Here is a 12,004-nt window from a genome sequence, read left to right as displayed (position 1 = left end):
GGAGAGGAGAAACTGTGTCAAGGTTTTACGGCTATTTTCTTGGCACTAGACGCTGCCATTTCTGAGTCTGGAGGGTCCTGTGAAATGACTTTGCTTCACTTGAGCACTGATTAAATCTTCCAATTGGGCATGGAAGGCCTCCAAACGTGCTCTGAGATGAAGGAACAGAGAGGGAGTGGGCGGTGATGACGGCAGGCATATGGTCTCTGAACTGCTGGGGCTTTGAGCAGTGACGTTTGCAGAACGATCACAGGCTGTGCTCTCTGAACGATGTTGTGTTATCACGAAGTTCTCCAGGATGAGCAGCACTAGCTTGAGTGAGCTCAACTGCATGCATTTTAGTGCTGCTTCGCGAGAAACTAAAACCCACCTCTCCTTCTCTCATCTGGTGCAGATTATTTGCTGGAGACAAGAAGCACAAAGTCCAAGAACTCTACTAAAAGAGAGGCTTGAAACAGGATCTGGTTGCTGCTGTTTGTTTTCTCTCTCGCTCGCTCGCTCGCTCGCTCGCTCGCGCGCGCCATCTGGTCACAACAAGCAAGGCTGCAATGTCCAGTGGTAGTTGTGGCCATTCTACGGTCATGCATGGATCATCGGAGTTATAATATAATGCTAACCTTAATAACGCATGCAATCTGTTTTTCTGTGCTCTGCAGGCCTACACCAGCCAGTTTGTGGCCCTCATCATGTTTGCACTGTTGATGTGCGATGACAGGATTTCCGTACAGCCCAGACGCAGAGAGATAATCCAGGGCCTGAGGGTGCTTCCAGGTAAATCAAGCCCCAAGTATTCTGGTTCAGAAAAATAAATTCTGTTCACATGTGAGATTACAATGTAAAGGGGTGGAAAACCAATGATCAAATACACTTAAAGCCTGTTTTATTGTGTTGTTTGGAAGAGGAAGCTAAGTGATGAGAGTGGGATCAGAAGAAGAGCGCTTTAGGCTCTCGCGTGCTTCTCTAGATCTAATTCATACGATGAGGAATGTCTGGCCATGCTGGCGCTCCCACTCCCAACATTATGAGTCTGAGACCATATTCCAGCATGTGACACAGTGTCATGGTCACACAGTATTTTATTTAAAATTTTGCGTGATAGTTTTTGTTTTTTGCTTCTTCTTTGCTATTTTTCAAAAGAATCCTTCTTCCCATCTGTTTTGTCTGTTAGATCTGATTAAGGAGGTCCTCAGTTTGGATGATGAGATCCAGAGTTTGGCAACGGAGCTGTACGAACAGAAGAGTGTCCTGATCATGGGCAGAGGTTACCATTATGCTACCTGCCTGGAAGGAGCACTGGTGAGCAAATACAACCTTCTTTTCCACCAGCTTCGTTTTTACTTCAGAGGTGCACTCTGTCTTTCTGTTTTTGAAATGTAAACCATCATGACTACATCGTCAGCATAGCTTTTCTTAACCCATGGAGGGTTTTTTTTTTTTTTGGTTTTTTTTCATCCTGTGTAGAAAATCAAGGAAATCACATACATGCATTCAGAAGGCATCCTGGCTGGAGAGCTGAAACATGGTCCCCTGGCTCTGGTGGATAAACTCATGCCAGTCATCATGATCATCATGAGAGACAACACCTACATCAAATGTCAGAACGCCCTGCAGCAAATTGTTGCCCGCCAGGTAAGACCTACGTACGGCCTCCCGAAAAAATATGAATGTTGTGATATTTAGGAAAATATCCTGTTGCAGTGGTGAACCCAAGTGATTGACCCTGCAGATTTGTAACTCGGTCTCTAAAATGCTCATGAAACATTATGTGGTGGAAACTGACTCAGTTAATTTGTTTGAGCTCTGATTTTACAAGCAAGTTGTTGGTTTTTGTGCCATTATTGTGATTCAGAGCCTTTGAAAAAGTCATAAATTCCTTATTTGCATTTTTTAACTCCCTGACCGCTTGATGATTTTCACAGTCTTGTCTGTGCCACACCTCTGATCCTTCACCTCATTAAATACAAGGGAGGGCTCTTTCCAGCGTGACATCACTGCTGTCGGTAATCTGTGGCAGATGTGGGTTTAAGAGGAGTGAAAATCAACTGAGAGAGGTTCCAGGTTTGGGACCAAATTGACAGATGATTTGCTTTGTTTGATTTACAGGGCCGCCCCATCGTGATCTGTGACAAAGACGATTACGAGACCGCTAAGAACTCCAGCCGCACCATCAAAGTGCCTCACTGTGTGGACTGCCTGCAGGGCGTCCTGAGTGTCATCCCGCTGCAGCTGCTTTCCTTCCACCTGGCTGTCCTCCGAGGTTACGACGTAAGTACTGTCCCTTCAGGCTCGGCGCTAACTGATGATCGCAACCGTTTTGCCAGATGAGATTTATTAGCTCACCTGTCACTTAAGACTAAAAAATGCTCTGAAATATCAGTTTCTGAACTCGCCCATCTCCACCATTTGCATCTGCAGTCATCACTGTAACTAAAAGCTTTCGGTATCGGTAGTTTGCCAGTGTTTACGTATACTGGTCACTGTGGGAAATAGTCACAATAATAATAAGAGTACAAGTTGAGAACAATGGACCTCATGCAAGAGCATTTTCCTATTATCTTAATTTTCTCTTTCTTTCATAAGGTGGACTTGTAAGAGTGTGCCACGCAGAGGTCGCGTTAACCGAATATTTTCCGTCATTGACGGGAGTTTTTTAATAATGATGTAAAAATCTGAAGTAATTTTGACGGACTGGAGGCTTTGGAGCGTCTGATCACTACATATAAATACACAATCCATAAGCTCGTTCTGTATATTAATTATTACAGAAACACGTACAGTATCGAGAGCGCCACCGCCACCTATGTGTCAGTAAAAAACAAATATAAAATAAATATAAATGAATTATATTACAAGACCAATGTAATCATTTCCAAAAAAACAAACTAAAACCGTGAATAAACACCAGATCTTTTATCATTACTCATGCAGAACAGACAGCTAGCAGAACGTGACCAGATGTTCACTGAATTTGACAAAAAGTGTATTTGATTAAAATCACAGACTCCGCCTTTAAATACATCTTTAGCCTCCGCCTTATTATAATAAAAGTATTAAAGGGACAAGTAATAGATTATGAATTTTTACAACCGTTTCCGTCAAAATGATGAGGAGCAAGGATTTGGGAATTATTAGTCTGCCAAGCTGCCGTATCACTGCTTGTTGTTGTTATGATTTAGCTAAATCGTACTTGATAGTTTGACCGTAGCATTCAGTCAACAGTAGAAACTCCTCATTACTTGTTGTCCATATATATTGCTGCTGTTTGTTATGTAGTAACTGACCTCCCTCTGTTTAAATACAGGTGGACTGTCCAAGAAACCTGGCCAAGTCTGTGACCGTAGAGTGAATCGCACCGATCATCGCATAACAACAAAAGCCTGGCGGACGCACATTCAAACGAGGCGAGGGAGCGTCTGTCTGCAGAAACTAAGAGAAACCAATGTCCCGTTCATGTATCATGGCTCTTTGTAATGCAATCTTTTACTCAACAGTTGTGTACCTCACTGTTGCATTGTGTCTGTATCTCACTTTCTATTTTTCCCAGAAACCTTTGGCATCATTGTCGTATTATTGTTAGAGAAGCAGTTTTGTCTGTGGTGGCGAGGTCTGGGCTGGCAGTGACTTATCCTCATCAAGCTCTGGGTTTGTGAAGCTAACAACTGACACTGGGAGCATCTTGGAGCTGCTGTTGAATGACAGAAGTTGTGTTTTAAAGACCGTACTGACTCTTTTTTTTTTTTCCTTTAGTGCAATGATTTGTAGTTTAGTTTGGATATTTTTTCTTTGGCAGCTAATCATCTGAAGTGTCTTTACTCGACATTTGAAGTAAACAACCGTCTTAAATCATTCCAAGTCACAGGTCATCGCTTCTCAATTGTAGCACAGTTTGCCAGTGTTGACTCAGTTTCTCTCTTTGACTTTCTTCTGAGGACACAGCTTGTTACTGTACACTGCTGTCTAAGGTCTTTGTGTGTAGGCTATAGAAGCTTGTTCTGGTCTATAAACCTCGTGTTTTGTATTTTAAACTTGGCTCAGTTAATGAGAATCGGCCTTGTTTACTAAGCAACATACACCAGGGTGTGAGATTGTTTTGTTACATACACTATTTCTGCTTTGACAATTCTCTGTACATTATACTGGAACTTAACTATCTGTGCACAATTTAGTTCTGACCTTACTGCTGACCTTATTGCTAATCGCAGGTTTACGTTTAAACTATAAACTGAAATAATTCAAGTGAGATGAAGTTACTAACCTGAAGTAAAAGTTGCACCCAGTTCCCAACCCACACCTTGCCAGCACAACTACTGCAATATTGGGACCATTTGTAGCTATTCTTTCTTTTGTTACATTTAACTCTTTTCTTTTTATTATAGTGAAGGTACTCTTTGATTTGAAATGTGAATGTTACTGTCATTTGAAATATACTGTCAAACCAAAAATCTCTACAATGACTTTGGCAGTTGTAAACCAAAACATATATATTTATATGTTCATCCTATATTGTAGGCAAACGTGTACTGATGCTGGTAGCTTGTGTCGTATGAAGGCCTAAAAGGGGCATATACACAGTTGTATGGCACTAAGTCTATTATACTACTATTGTTATACTGAAGATGTTTATTTAGATAGAAAGTCAGATGCCAGCTGTGTGTGCGTGTGTAATCCAAATGTCTGTTTCAAACGCCCAAGAAATGTTGTACACATGCATTTGTGTAGTGAAGAAATGGGACCCGCTTGTATTCTTCTCTTTACTTCAGGTTTTGAAATATTGATTTTGCTTTTGCAATCAAGCCTGAACTTGAACTTTTGCACCCCTCCTCCCGAGCCGGTGAACGGGTTTGAAAACTAAACAATGTTACAGGTACTTTTGTAGCCCACATACATGCTTTAAGCAGATTTCGATTTTTTTTTTTTGATTGGAGGCATAAACAAAGGACGCTGCACTGAATCCTAGCAACCTCTGTTGAGTTACTGTTGAGTGGGGCACTGTACAGTGTATTAGTGGAGCTGATGCAATAAAGTGTCATATAACTTCTTTTTATTGTCCGAGCTCATTTGGTGAGGAGTTCAGGGTGTGCATGCACAAATCCAGAAATATTGACAGTTGGCCAAACATTGTGCATGATCATCAAATATGTCGCATTTTATTTCATTAGAATAAAAACGGGTAGTAGAAATCCAGCTACAGACTTAACGATGTTAAAAATGTAATTTCTGGTTAGTTTCATGTACATTGTATTAAAAGAGTCCAGATTCACGAAAGATTCAGGGTCTGCTTATTAGTGATGACGGATCCCCGACGGCTCCAAGTACTTGTATAGCGTAACCGGTCACCGTCTGTAAGGTGGACAGCAGTGGTCTGACGCATCCAATCAAAGTCATAATGGTGGAGACGGTGATTCTGAAGCTACTGCACCAACTTGACGGGGCCAAGATGGTCACGCTAACAGACCGTGAACGGCGGCAGAGTGCAGACACGGCGTGCAGCGCTGACATCAGCCACCTCACAGTTCTTCCTCCAAAGCACAAAGGAGAGGAGCTGCTGTTTCTGAAGGCCTCTGATGAAGCACAGGTGGAGCCGTTTGGGTGTCGACGTTGGTCCGGTCCCTCTCGTGAGAAGAGCACACCTGCCAGCGTGAGCCTGAGGATTGCATTGAGCCTCAGCATGGTTGAAAGGTAAAAAGCTATACTCTTGGTGAAACCAAGTGCAATTCTCAGAAGGATTTCATTGCACTGACTAACTACAACAATGGCTTCAAGTGCAGCAACAGAGTAACTGCTGAAGATAGCCACAGCTCTGAGCAAATACAGCCTCCATGCTCCAATCACAAGGAGTTTTGTGGGTAGTCTTGCATCGAGAGTAAGCGTCATCTGTAGCAGTTCAGGTAACGCGCTTTGTGCTGCAGTCAAGTCCTTCACCTGCATGTCCAGACACGGCACAGCTGCTTTATGGTGTCTGAGTGATTGCTTAACTAGTAGCATGTGTTTTCACCACTGTGACCTTAATTAGTTGAGACATGGCTTGAATATTGTTTTTGTTTTAATTGTTTTACTTGTAACGAATAGCGCCAAATATGGCTCCATTGTCGTGTTACAAAACTGTGACCCTGAAGTGGATCAAAGCCACTGTTGGTGTGATTACGCCTGCGCTTTTCATCCTATGACGAGCTCAAATGTCAGCTCTGAAAACAGCCTATGGGAGGACCAAATGTGTTATGTTTCTTCCTCCCTTTGACGGACCACTTTTTAGGATTTGCTCTCCATTTTTTTTCTAGTAGACCTACAACAAGAAGTGTAGGCTAATTAATGCAACTGAGCAATCAGCTGGTCATACACCTGGTATTTATTAGATGTTAGCTGCATTCCAAATTGCATACTTTTTTGTTTTACTTTTAATACAAAAAAAAATCCTGCCTGCTCCTGTTGATGGTTTAAAGTTAAATTGAAAGCTTGAATCTGCAATAATGCCTCTCTCCTTTCGATGCATATTTAGAAATGGATAAGCAGGTGGAGTTCAGTTTGATTCCTGACTATCAGTGAACACATGAGTTGTTTTTTTTATAATCTATTCTAGCATGCAGGCCGACTGTAGGCCAGACACTAGTGAATGTTGGTTTAACGCAAAGCTGGCCTCACTTATGGTGCAGTCAAATTCTGGAGAAAAAACTGTTCAACAAACTGTCAGTTGCAAATTAAGGTCTCGGATTTATCTCTGATTTTAACATATAACAGAAACCAAATTCTTCCTAAAAAATGTACAAAAGGAGACTGCGCCCAACATAACGCCAAGGACTGTTGTTGGGTTTTTATCATATGTCTGTGCAATAGTTATAATCTGTGATGTAATGTTTGTATAGTATATTTTAGACATCTGTGCAGTAATTCTTAAGATAGAGTGCAAACAAAAGCTGGCAACAGACTCGATGACATCTTGCATTTAGTTTGTGCAATAAGAAAAATTAACTGAAAACAGCCCAATATAAAAATGTCCCTGCATGCTGTCAACCTTAAATGTTAAGTCACTTGTCCATTGTCTGTCCCCAAATTATTAGCACCAGGACACCTTTCCTGCAGCCTGTCCACATTTCCTGAGGATTAGATGGTGTCTAATATTTTCCTAGATAGCTCACTCCATTCGTGCATGTGACATAATGCAACATATGAACATCTGGGATTAGTTGGCCATGCTTTGCATATCCTTTTCTTCTTTTTTTTCTATCACAGGGAGGTGCTCTGTGCTTTTTGCAAATAACCACTGTGTGAACCTGGTGATCCCAGTGGCAATTTCAACCGTCTAACTTATTGTGAAATAAAAGAAAATGGAATTAAAAATTGCAATAAGTGTTACAGAATATTGCGATATCTTATCTGAAGGATAAATGGAATGTGGGAGACATTCGTTAGTTTTGAAAAGGAGGAGCACTGTTAGAGAGCACTGTGGCTGTTATCACATTGTCAAGAAGTAAATCAGGCTGGTTTACTGGTCAGTAATTGCATTTGAAGAACAATACATGAAGACAAATAAAATAAAAATCCTATTCAATACATTTTGATTGTTTACTTTCATTTTGAATGAAACCAACAAAGGTGTGTACATGCTCTACTGTATTGGTGGAAAGTTACATTCGGGCTTTTCAGTTTTGCCATGACATTTATATAAGACTCTCGGAGTGAAAGATGAGCTTGCAATCTGCTGAGACCGTCACCATCAAGGAACGGCTTCATATTAACCTTAAATTCCATATACTGAACTGTATATGACCCATGAAACAGCATGCTTTTGTTATCTCCCATGCTTTGAGGAACTGGAAGCACCATGTGCAAAAGAAGCCAGATCATTTTGTTTAAGTTGATTAAACAGGCTGTCACGAATAGTCTCTTTCTTTTTGACACACACTCCCAGATATCTGAACACACATGGTTATATCAAAATGATTATTTACATAAAACCCTTTTGCTAGAGGCCGTGGGTGGATGAGCAGGTGGATGAGCAAGACGATGTGCAAAGCTTTTCCCTGACTGACATATTTTCGTACACATATTGACAGACATAGCATATGCTGTGATTTCAGTCATCTTGGTCAGGTCAGTTATAGTAATAGGGCATAAAAAACATGTCTACTCTGATGTGCACAAAGATTAGGCCAGCTGTGACTCTCATAAAGCCGGTTAATATGGCACTCAAGACAAAAGTTGCAAGAACAAGTTCAGATACGTATGTTGCATTGCTGTGTCAATACGCTTAGTGTATATGTGTTTATCAGCAATTACTGGGTTTTTTTAACCTCAAAAATGGAAAATGTGGTAAGTACAAAATGCATTTATGTTGTATAAAACAAGGTAGAAATGTTACAAAAAGTCAAACACTTGCATGCAATTGCTCAACATTCAAGAATACAAAAATTGGGATTTTCAGATTCTTCTAAATCATCCTAAATCTGTTGTTTGTGGAACATTTGCAACATGAGTCTTTTATCTCTTTTCTGGAAATGTAACACAGGCACATATTTTAGTGTCTCGATCATTTTGAACGTGACTGTGCTCCTTGAGAAGAGGCATTAGTTCAAGCTGTTGAGGATTCGTCTAATCTTGCGTATTCATGGAAGTGACCACAGGGCCTGAAGCAGCTCTGAGGACCAAGGAGGAAAATAATTTAGAGCCGGCCTGCATGACCTCATTTGTAGGGAATGTTGGTGTAATTCAAGTATCCGAGCAATTGCACTGTTGGGCTAAATGTGTACAAAAGTCACAGTAGACAAATAGCGGAAAACAAGTCCTCACTGGTCCACTTCACAAGGCAGAAAGACCACAGCCCACTGAGTGTGGCACAAGGCACTCGCAGGTACAATCAAGGATGGTCATGTGCTGATCGTTGGTGGGACTCTGGGTTGCCTTTTAAATTCTGTTAAACTCTCTCCCGTCTGCTCCCGGAGCTCTACGGGCCAGGGCGAGGTGGTGGGCGGGCAGGTGGAGGGGCTCGCCCCGCAGGAGGTCCCTGTGGAAGAGGAGGCAGGGAACTAGTCGGGGAGGCAGAGGGTGGAGGGGTGGGTGGGAGCACCGGAGGGTCAGGTATCTGCAGGGTGGTCGGAGGAAGAGCCCGGGTGGGAGGTGGCGTGTAAGGGGGAGGTGAAATGGGAGGAGTGGTGGAGGTGGAAGGAGGTGTTGGAGGCAGTAGTGGAAGGGTGGGGGAGGAGAACGTTGGAGATGATGGAGGGCTGCTTGGGGGAGGGGGGAGGGTGCCCTGCGGTGGAGGTGGAGTCCTGCTGGGAGGGTTGTAGATGGGAGATGAGTGATGGTTGTAGTGTGGGTAATGAGGAGAGGGAGACTTTATGCGGGTGAAGTTCATGCATCTGCCCTGAAATTTAAAAACAAACCTGATGTTGGAGCATATAGATAAACAACCTTGCCATTCCTATTATCTACACACACCTACATGACTGCGTTTTAATATCAACAAACCTATAAATGCTGTAATTTTCAATCACAAGTTAATCATTTGAATGCTCTACTCAGCCTGACAAAATAACCTGCCACCACACCTCCCCTGTCCAAACCAAAGTGAGGTCATGCAAGAGAGACTATCATATTTCAGAAACAAGCTACACCCTGAGAGCAGCTGCACTGAGGGGATCGGGGAGTTGCAGTGGACTGATGACAAGCGGGGCGAAGTGACCTCTGAGACAAAAACAGAGAGAATGTTATTTACTTACTTACATACAGCAAGGATGGGAAAAAAACTATATTTTTGTATTGCTTTAGTGCAGTGAATGTCATGGATTTAAAAGAATACTTCACCCTTAAAATTACCTTCAGTTCTAGCGGATGCGCAACGATGAAACGGTAGTGGTGGAAGTGTATTAAAAAGGAACATTTGGGCAAGAATGCAAATGTGTTTAGCATACGACAAGATAAACGGGATTGAATTATACTGCACGAGTTTGTAAACCAATGTTTTGATACAGCTTTGACGACGGACTGTATATAAGAAGCATTACACCTACCTGAATTTAATTCAATGCATCCAGGATTTACTCTTGTTTTCGACCGATTTTTTTCAAGAATTCAAGGCAACACGTGGTGAGTAATTGATCCACAAATGGTCATTGTAACGATGAAGTATTCCTATGACGTCTCTCTTGCACTCCTGCACTGAATCATAGTTGCAGCCAACCTAAAAACCGCTGTGTTGTGCCCTGTTTGATTCCTTTACTAATTACAAAAATCCCCAGGTCATAAATAAATGACACGTTACGACACCCTGACTTGGGTTTCTCTCAAGCAGGCAGTAGGATCCACAGGCCCCCTCCATCCCACCACTGCATTCATTCAGGGGAAGTTATAAAAACAAGGCTTTGACAAGAGACTCCTAATTGCAACCAGAACAAGCTTGTTTACTGTAAATCATCAAGGATTCCAGAGCCGAGCTGTTTTCCCCAGTGCACTAATGAAGAGCTTTATAGTGTGGAGGACTCACTTGTACACTTGTAATTACAGAGGGTGGTGTGTAAGCTGCGCTTACTGTTCTTGGGGGTGGGGGGGAGCAAAGGATGTGACCCTCTGAATGTTATTCTATTGTTTAACTGAGAGTGCAAGGTGCGCTGGTCCACCTGAAAGATTGGTTCACCAGCTGATCAGTTTGCTTTTGGCCCCAGGTGTAGCTTCCTGTGCTCCTCTGCTTAAACTGAGCTTAGTGCTAGACTGCCAGTGCATTTCCTCCCACTGCACTGCATGTTACCTGGAAGCTGGCCTTGCTGACTGATTGGCAAATAGACAAGGGTTCATTAGAGGCCAAAGCTTAAGTCATAGCCAATCATTTCTTGTAATGTTACCAAACCAGAACCACAATTTCTGCTTGTTGTAGCCAGTTCGTTACACATTATATAAACTTGATTGCCATGTGCCATGCTGTCTTACAGTGTATTAGATCATAAAATTAATAGGGAACATGATTCCTAAAATGAGCATGGAAACACACCCTTGTCCTTGAACGCGCTGAAAGAAATCAGGACACTGTAAACTGCTCTACTTGCTTGTATGTGTGTATGTGTTTTAGCACTGTTGCTAATTTTCTATCAGTCAGATGTGTCGTCAGCTGGTCCATGAAATGGTTTAAAATGAAGCCTTAAAAAGCCGTACTTCTTAAAAACACGTACGATTGTATGGCATTCTGTGAGCTTGTTATCACAAAATATTTTGTAAGTACATGATGCTTGCATTGAGTGAAATATTCCTATTTTAATAGCTACACCAACATATCAGATGGAAATATTTAACATTTATTGCATAATTTAATACACTATTCTACACTATCGGTGTGACATACTGTAGTTGGTATCTTCTAGTTTCAGGTTTCAAATAATATAAATCTGGGGCTCCAGCCGAAAATGTTTGTCAAAAGCCTCAAATCTTTTCGGTTTTTGAAATAGCTTCAACTTTGTGTAATTTGCTCTCAGTTTCTCTGACTGAACCAGCAAATGAATGGAGCAAAAGCTCTATTACCGGGGAAATACTTCTATTCATGTCCGCCCTAACATTGTCTTGGGGGGCTGTTTTATGCTACAACTACTACCACCACCATGCTATTCCCTAAAAAAGAACCCTAATTTAATTCAGTAAATGTTCTGTTCTGTTGTTCTGTTCTTCAAGTCAGAGTTTGAAGACCATTTAAGACGTAAAACATATCGCAGAAAAATGTTTACAACATCTGGCTCCGCTGCTGCGGTGGAGTGAATGTAAACGTTTCTGAAGATCTTTTCTTCATCATCAACTTTGAGGGTAATAATTGCTCTTTGATCAACATTTCTTACTCAATGAAAAGTGAAGCATTACATAATCTATTGCGGGGAGGGATGATAATATACAGACTTCCCTCAGACTTGTTTTGTCAACACTTGTAGATCCCACAGTCTCAGACTACATGTCAGCTGCCAACTGTAGAGGTCATCACACTGTTAACCACAACCCCCCCCCCCCCCCCCCCCCCCCCCCCCCCCCCCCCCCC

The 12,004-nt window shown here is 42.0% G+C and overlaps 2 protein-coding genes across 2 annotated transcripts in view; one reads left to right on the top strand and one right to left on the bottom strand.

Moving 5' to 3' along the window:
• The window catches only part of LOC116384400 (glutamine--fructose-6-phosphate aminotransferase [isomerizing] 1), a 14,004-nt gene extending 8,965 nt beyond the window's left edge, over positions 1 to 5,039 (top strand). Inside the window, exons 15-19 of the mRNA XM_031849016.1 lie at positions 657 to 771; positions 1,169 to 1,296; positions 1,462 to 1,629; positions 2,104 to 2,265; positions 3,302 to 5,039. Coding sequence (XP_031704876.1) covers positions 657 to 771; positions 1,169 to 1,296; positions 1,462 to 1,629; positions 2,104 to 2,265; positions 3,302 to 3,346 — 618 coding nt within the window. The 3' untranslated portion in view covers positions 3,347 to 5,039. The remainder of the gene's footprint in view (positions 1 to 656; positions 772 to 1,168; positions 1,297 to 1,461; positions 1,630 to 2,103; positions 2,266 to 3,301) is intronic.
• The window catches only part of antxr1a (ANTXR cell adhesion molecule 1a), a 22,912-nt gene continuing 15,822 nt past the window's right edge, over positions 4,915 to 12,004 (bottom strand). The window contains exon 18 of the mRNA XM_031849017.1: positions 4,915 to 9,358. Coding sequence (XP_031704877.1) covers positions 8,939 to 9,358 — 420 coding nt within the window. The 3' untranslated portion in view covers positions 4,915 to 8,938. The remainder of the gene's footprint in view (positions 9,359 to 12,004) is intronic.

The sequence above is a fragment of the Anarrhichthys ocellatus genome, unplaced genomic scaffold, assembly GCF_004355925.1.
Source record: "Anarrhichthys ocellatus isolate YVR2014 unplaced genomic scaffold, GSC_Weel_1.0 scaffold9, whole genome shotgun sequence".
NCBI lineage: Eukaryota > Metazoa > Chordata > Actinopteri > Perciformes > Anarhichadidae > Anarrhichthys > Anarrhichthys ocellatus.
Note: the sequence above shows the minus strand (reverse complement) of the source record. Positions and strands in the feature narration are given on the sequence as shown.